The 8,378-nt window shown below is 44.0% G+C and overlaps 1 protein-coding gene across 1 annotated transcript; it reads left to right on the forward strand.

Moving 5' to 3' along the window:
• The first annotated feature begins 7,572 nt into the window (after window positions 1-7,572).
• Window positions 7,573-7,980, forward strand: LOC121865293. The gene has a single exon (XM_042364637.1). It carries the CDS (start codon window positions 7,573-7,575, stop codon window positions 7,978-7,980), a length of 408 nt encoding a protein of 135 aa, XP_042220571.1.
• The last annotated feature ends 398 nt before the right edge of the window (window positions 7,981-8,378 follow it).

Genomic DNA, 8,378 nt, shown 5'->3' on the forward strand with positions numbered 1-8,378 from the left:
TGCCTGATATAGTGTTTTAAGGTGTTCGTCTCAAGTACAACGTTGCATAGACTTTATTAGAGTGACAGTTACAGAACACGACGTGGTGAGCCTGCAGGGATCGTCAACAACGCTGTATTCAGTGACTGGTAATCAAGCATGCTAACTCCTCCACGAACCTTGCCTCTCTCCTTGGTGATGAATTAAGGGATAAGGTGAGCCTGAGGCTGTACCGTAACGTGGTCAAGAAAATATTTACATATAACATATAAACTGTATTTGTGGGTTTAAAATGACTTTTCCGTCCACTTAAATATATATATATACATTATATATATATATATGTGGATAATCACAGATAAATCACTAGAAAGCAATAGGAATTTTTTTCAGGTAAAGAAAAAATGATTTGTATAATTTAATTGATAATTTTTTCGTATATATAGAATTTGCTGTTTAATTTAAGACTTAATTTAATATCATAATATTACAAATTATACCTGAAACATGTTAGGGAAGTTTAGGATAGGTAATATTAGGTTAGGTTTTGTATGAAGCTATTCGTTTATGTGCGTTTTGTTTATCTTCATGACCGTGTTGGCCAGTCAGAAGATTTCAAAAGATAAATATTCAAGTCATCTCTATGCCTATCTTGTTCCATATGGAGGACCCATGAGTCATAATAGCAGTACTGATTATGGCTGGACCATCTTCAACTTGGATGCCTGCAGTGTAAGTGGCCAGAAGAACCCCTCAATCTTGTTAACGTCGATTCTCAAGAAAAACGCCAGTTACTTGGAGTGACCTCTCTCCTATCTCTCTGACTCCTTATTTCTCAGAGTGCTCTGAATATACATCCCAGACAACGTTAAGTCTCTTCAGGCTTTTAGCTTGTTCTTGTCTGTGTGACTCAACAATAGGTTAGCATACTCACTAAATGTTTAGTTACATTGTGTCAACACGTTGATAATGGCAGGTCCTCCAAATCTTTACCTCAACAATGGAAACTACAGAAGTGGGTGATGGTTCTGTTTCGAGTCATGGATAATTTCAGATTCCTAATTAGTGTATAGCAGAAGTGAGATAAACTTAATTTTCGTGGCTGAAAAGAGTCTCAAGATTACCATTCTCTTGATATGTATCCTATGTAAGTCTAGTTTATAATCACTCATTAAGACAATGAGCTTAGGTTGAGATCGGCTCCTGGAGGTTGTACTGGAGGCACTGAATGAAACAGTTGACTTCTTTTTTGATCGTGACATTCTCTGGTTGTGTGCATAGCTGGATTCGCTCCTCTAGAAGATCATACAGTATTCTTTAGAATTTCTTCCTGAAAGATTAGGGTCTTATGGATTTGTGGCTATGTTGTTCAATTCTGCTGACTCTCTTAGAATGGGTTGCCTATTTTCTCCATTCAAATGACTTCTAACCTGTTGACATCTGTTCATGGTAGCTCATGTCATCATTCCGTGAGTTTATACAAATTCTTTCATAACTGTCACTCCTGGGCCAGCAATCATCCACCTTCTAAGAACTGATGGACCCTTCGTTCGGTCCACGGTGCCTATCACTTTTCACAGCTTCGTTTTTCTGTGCAATCAAACTTTTGCACAACAAATTTTCCTTCTAAATCTTCGTAGAGTCGTGGGTGCTTGCTGGTAAAGCCACATCTCTCGAAGATGCCCTGTGTTTCAACAAACATAGAAATGTTGATCACAAAAAATCCTCATGGCTGTAGTTGTTCAAGTAATTAATGTTTAGTAATAAGTCACCTTCTGTGAATGATCTCATATACTCAACGTCATCACTCTAACTCTAATGCAGTTCTGTATTTACAATGTGGATGATTCTTGAACCTTATCCATGAGGAGGAGATCCGGGTCATCATCACCTGAACTGTATTTTCAGAATATTTTTTCCTCAATATATAAAGGCTGTCCTTGGTGTGCAACATGTTATATGTAATGCCAGACTAATTTGGTGTTGCTCTCCCAATTTGAAGAATTCTCAATTTTTGTCAGAATAACAGCTGAACTATACCACTCACACTGTACACACACATTCAAGGTCAACTGAGGGAGGAGGGCTCCCGCACGTAGTGAGATTACTGGAACTAGGCCTATACGATATTAAATGTGATTTACAGAATTAATATGGACGCGAATCATGGAAATTAATTGACATTATTAAATTTGAAATTGTTATAGATCGTTTCTCAGTCTAAATATGTTACAGGTGTCTCTCGAAAGTTATTAGTTAGGCGGAAATATGTCACATAGGCCTAGGCTTGGGAAAGCACGAGCCTGGCTGTTTCTCAGTCAGACGACGGGGTTCAAACAGAGGACGGTCTATGCCTCAGACAGGACAAAACAGTCACGTGGTCTAGTCACCTGTGTTGCGACATTGCAGTGTATAACAAGTAAGTCTCTCATTCCTACCAGGGTTAGAATGGCGGTGATAAAATTAGCAATAGCTAACAGGTGGTTCATTTATGTACCTGTGTGTGACTGCAGTGATGTGTGTTTGTGATGTCGTTGTATGATTGATGATTAGCAATTGTCGCAGTTGGAACGATCTGTGCGGTTGTCACTGGTTATAGAGGGTTAGCAAGGGATCTATGAAGTGAAACCAGCTGTCTGGGTGCATAACTGACAATCATCTGGGGTTGCTAGATCTCTTCTACCTCAGGGCACAATATCACATATCTGTCAACTGATAAAACCTTTTACTAGCAGGGAAGCTAAAAGCTTCTCTCAACTGAACAGATGATTGGCTCACTCCTTCGTTTCATGTGGATGTGCTGCGTGTGAAATGGGCCAGCTGGTGAATGAATGGTCACACACTGAGACCAGGGTCTGAGTGGAGCAGAACATTTTCAAGGTTGAGAAGGGCTGGTTGTGCCTTAACTACGGGTGCCTGTTGGTTGTGCCTTAAATAACTTCTACGGTGCAGGTGGAATATATGTAGGTTAGGGAGCATGTTTTCACAGGGTATTGGTGGACTCAGGAACTTCTTAAAATAGTGATCATATTTTCAGTGTCTGATATTGTCTTGCTGTGTGTAGTTTAATATTTCTTAAATAACTTTTGATATTGTTTTTTAATGTTGTGTCACTAATGGATTCGAGAATGAGAGAACTGTTTTTCAGATGGGTTCCTCCTTTCTGTTGTAAGTGATACGGAGATTTGTTCCTTTAATGCATTTAATTTATTTTTAATTTCAATCTCAGGTATAACCTTTTTTCCCCAGAGTAGTGTTTGAGTTAGGTTAGGAGGTGTGTATCTGTTGAGGTAATATAATTTTGTTGGAGTGCCTTTAAGAGGCCTATTCATGGTGGAGTTAATAATTTCTTAGAATTTTATACCATTTTCTCAGTGATTGATATAATATTGTTTGAAAGCCCTTGAGGCCTGTTATGTGTGTGCATACAACATATTTTTTAATACTTTAATTGTATTGTGTTGTCTAATGAGGCATTTTCTGAGTTCTAATAATTTCAATATCATGTATAACTTTTATTTCCCAGAGTAGTGTTTAAGTTCAGGGTTAAGAGGTTGCGCACATGTCGGTGTACCATTATTGATTGTGTTTGTCTGTAGTGTTGGAGGGAATAGAAGTGTCTAAATTTTACAGTACGTGTCATTCATCCCAGTCACAGGTGCTATCCTTCCACGGGTCACGGAGAATTAATTTTTGTTAGTAAATGGAAGTGTTCTTGTGCTGGTTAAGGTTTTTCTCCGGGGGGCGCTTCCTGCGGTTCCATCTAATAACAATAATAAACCCCAAGTCAAGTGAAAATAATTCCATCAATTCGACCTGTTACATATATATATATATATATATATATATATATATATATATATATATATATATATATATATATATATATATATATATATATATATATATATATATATATATATATATATATATATATATATATATATATATATATATATATATATATAACAGAGACAACCAGGAAAACACAAACATCTTGACTAACTTGGGTTTCCTTAATCACTAACGTTTCGGAAAAATTATTTTCCATCATAAGAGCCTAGAAAACAAAAAGTCAAGATGTTTGTGTTTTCCCTGGTTTTCCTCTTCGTTATGAAACCATGCTTTCTACGTAACAAGTCCATTGCTGAAGTTTATATATATATATATATATATATATATATATATATATATATATATATATATATGCACTTGATCCAAGTATATGCTGATAACCACAAGGAAACAAGAAAACACGAAGTTCCCAAGCGCTTTCGTGTAATTCACATCTTCAGGAGTGAGTACTGACTAAGGAGTAATACTTGACAAGGCTAATATATACAGTAGAGGAGAGTGAGATCAAGTTCCTAGGGGACAGCAGGTGTCCACAATGTTCGGGTCAAAAATTTCTCTCAAATTCCTATACAACTGAAAACCTGGAACGTTAATGTGACATTTAAAAACTCATGCACTGTAAAACAAATGTTAATTAAGAACTCCCCCAACAATGCAGGCTGCTGCATTTACAAGGTTTCCAAACTCTCTTTGTGTTTTCTCTCGTCCAGTCCCATGCACCGAGTCGCTACTCAGTTTCGTTGTCTGACCCGAATTTTGGTGGTTGAGAGAAACGTCTCTCGTCCCTTCTTCTTCCCTGCTGTATTGTTTTATTTCTCCTGTTTGTTTTTTCATCCCCAGCTCGCGGCGATCTGCCCTCGCGCCGAGCTACCCTCGTACAAAGCTGCCCTCGAGCTGAGCTGCCCTCGCATCGACCTGCCCTCGCCCCATTCTGCTCTCGTGTCCTCCTCCTGTCGCCTCCATCTCCGCTCGGGGAGTCCCGCTAAGTCCTTCTACAACAGGCACCTCCGCCCCAGGTCGCCCATGACAGCGGCCAACGGGAAGCGGGCTCGCTAGGAGAAAGCAGTAGTACTCGAAAAGCTGTGACTCCGCCAGATCTCTAGCTGGGTTATGTCGGCAGACAGCTCCGCTTGTCGAGAAGGAAGATGGTCCTAGCCCTGCCAGGAACATCCCCGGTCGCGGCCCTGAACGCCTCGACTCTCTGGCCTCCTATTCCGTGCTGTCCACGGCAGGTCCGTCCCAAGTGGCAGCGCTACAGGATGATAGGAAGTGTGCCCGGAAGGCTGGGCCAGGCCCTCTTTCCATGGGAAAAGGTGGGACTGAACCTCCAGTCGATATGGACGGCAGTTGCTGGAAGAAATAGCTCTCACGTTTCCTCCTCCCCATCAGCGGCCCCTGTAGTCTTTCCCCCCCCCAGGATGGCCGGGTGCCAGACGAGTTGATGGAGATCTTGTGGGCTCCGAAATTAACCCAGTTCTCTCTCCCATGACAGGTCTCTCGGGTAGCCCAGACTACCCTGACCATGGACACTATGGAGAGGCAGAAGGCAGCCTTCTCCTTCACCACTACGGTAGGAGTGGCCCAACTCGGCACCTGGTTGAAGGCACTGGCCGAGAAACCTAACTCTTTCCACCTAGCTAGATAGGGTGTATGGGCTCGGCTGAACCTCTGGCGGGAGGACTGCAGACACCGGAATATGGCAGTGCAGCAGGGCCTGTCATCACGACTGCTCCCCCCCCCCCGCTAGTCGCCAGCACAGACCAGGCACCTGAAGAAGCAGCAACAACAATGCCATAGACAGCTCCCCAGGCACTTCAACAACCAGGGACGCTCTCACGCCTCTCACTGCAACGCCCACCAGTACTTCCGTGAACAGTTCTTTCGAACCCGCTAGGAGTAGGGTCCCGAGGAGCCTCGGCAACCTCGTTGTGAAGGCGGTCATTCTTGGGGTGATTACTCCCGCAGGGCAGCGAAAGGTCAGCTACAGTGGTTCTCCCACACCTGACCACCCGGAGAGGGACTTCTTTTTTGGTTGGGACGACTCCTGGCCCTCCGGCGTCTGGGCATTGAGGTGTCGTCAGGCAAAGACTTACCTAGCCATGGATCTGCCCTCCTCCACTCAGGATAACCATACTACTCAGGACGAAGCCCTTTGCTTCGAAATGGACAGCACATAGCCGTTTTTCTGCCTCAACAGGCAGGGCACGGCCCTCACAGCCCAATTACTGTCATTCTCGGCGCAGATCTTCAAGAAGGCACACCACCTGTCCTCTCGCCATGTCTCGGGAATCGAGAACGGCTGGGTCGACGCTCTATTCAGCTTCAAGGGGACATCAGTAGAGTGGACACTACGCCAGAGTGTGTCAGTCACTGATAGAGTGGAGGGGTCGGCCGGAGGTGGACCTCTTTACCTCTCAGACATCTGCTCAGCTCGCGGCTTACTTGAGTCGGTTGACGCCAACACCACACTGGGGCCCAGACGCTTTCACGGAAGACTGGAACAGATGGACCTACATCTACCTGTTCCAGCCCCCTTGCTCAAAGGTCCTGCTACTAGTCTGCCACAAGCTTTGCAGCTTCAAGGGAAAGGTCCTTCTTCTGGCCCTCTACCAGGCCTGCTCAACCATAGATCTCAGAGCTCCTCGGCTGGTGTTCGCATCCTCTGATGTTGGGGAACGCCTGTCTCTTCGATCTCCTCATTGCCAGACTACAAAGATCACTTCACTTATACGTGTGGAGTTTCTCCGTGCCTCCCTGAGAAGACTGTACTCGCCTAGAGTGGTGGAGGACATCTTGTCAAGACTAAGACCCTCCACTACTCGACAATACGAGTCCTGCTGGAAAGCCTTCCAGCAGTACCTCAAAGAGCAAGGTTCTGTCACGCCCAGTGAAAGTGTAGTTTTATAATTCCTATCTTATCTAGCGCACGAGAGAGGCAGGTCTATCCCGACCCTATCTCTACATCTGGCTGTGCCTCACTACCAGCTCTCTCCTGAGTTTTGATTTTGATAAAAAAAAGCATGTAAGATGTTTTAACTGTAAATTATTGGATCACACAATAAGTAATTGTTGGTTTCTTAAAGACAAAGAGTCCAAGGATGCTCCAACAGCTCTTGCCAGTATAAAGAATTCATACAATATAAAGTTCCCTAGAAAAGATTCACAATGTGTACAGAATGTTAGGGTAGAATTTAAGCCTTTTAATTCAGAGGGTAGAGTCTCCCTGGTGGGTAATGAAGACGGTAAGAAACCTGTGGTTATTTTGAGAGATACGGAGGCCATGCAATCTTTGATGTTAGAAGCTATATTGCCATTATCAGATAACTCCTCCCTAGAGGCTAATGTGGTGTTAACCGGGATAGAATGTGGGCATATTAATGTTCCTCTTTATTGCGTTCATTTACAATGTAATTATTTGGACCGGAATGTAACCGTGGGAGTGGTGCCAAATTTACCCATTGATGGTGTATCATTTATTCTTGCAAATGATTTGGCAAGAGATAGGGTGCTCTACAAGCATTATCCTATTGTTTTGAGCGTCCCAGACCTAAGTGACAGCAGTGCGCAGATCGAGGCACCCTGACACGGACATGGCAGCCCCAATGAATCGCGAACAATCTAAAAATCCTCAGGTATGTGACGGTGTGTTAGTCGGCCTCCTGCAGTATCCCACTTTCTTATGTTCTTATGATATGATCGCATTATTTAATCACGTAGTTGAGGACGAACTAAGTAGTGATGCAGTGTACCAAGAAGGGGTGGCTGCCCAGAGGTAACATAGACGACTACTGTAATCACTGCTGTATACATGACGACTCCCCACTTCTTCACCTTCGACGGTCACCAGTACGACTGGCACGGTACTGTAACTACTCCGAGGCTCAGACTGATATGACTTATGACCCCGAGGCTGGTGTCTTCAGTGACTTTGAACCGTGTTTTCAGTGTCCTTCCTGCCTCGGATACACCGCTTTCAAGGACGATAAACACACCGTGATATCATTGGGCTCCAGTGTGTTCAACCTACTGTTGAACGGCGACCCCTACACGGTACCTGCTATTGGGGCGGAACAAGTGCGGTGTTCATCCAAAGTTCACTCTGTTCTGGCGTGGCTCAACAGCCAGTGTAGTGTACTATGCTACTAAGCTCCTCCAAGCTTATGGTGCAGCACTGCCGCCATCGTCTGGACGTGTGGGCTCACCTCACACACGCAGACAACCTGGACGGTCTGTGTGGACACTTCAACTTCTACGATGCTGATGACTTCACTAGCAGGCAGGGTGACGTGCACCCGCTCGAGTACTTCCCGCCCACTTTCCCTCATTCCTGGAGGAAGCAGGACCATAACGACCACAGGTGTCGGCAATGCAAGGGTTGTCAACCTCCCAGAGTCAATCGTCTGTGCTGAGCTGATGAGTGGCAGCTGGCCAGGTACAGGAGAATGTGTGAAGAGTACTTGGGGTCCATCATTGACCAGAACACTAGGGCTCATCATGGCACTTTAAGATTTATATATATCCTGCTAAACACCTGTAAAGGTGTT

The sequence above is a fragment of the Homarus americanus genome, unplaced genomic scaffold (genome assembly GCF_018991925.1).
Source record: "Homarus americanus isolate GMGI-L3 unplaced genomic scaffold, GMGI_Hamer_2.0 scaffold16823, whole genome shotgun sequence".
NCBI classification, from domain to species: Eukaryota; Metazoa; Arthropoda; class Malacostraca; order Decapoda; family Nephropidae; genus Homarus; species Homarus americanus.

Coding starts and splice junctions, on each gene's coding strand:
- LOC121865293 (XM_042364637.1), top strand. CDS start 7,573: ATGCAGTGTACCAAGAAGGGGTGGCTGCCCAGAGGTAACATAGACGAC.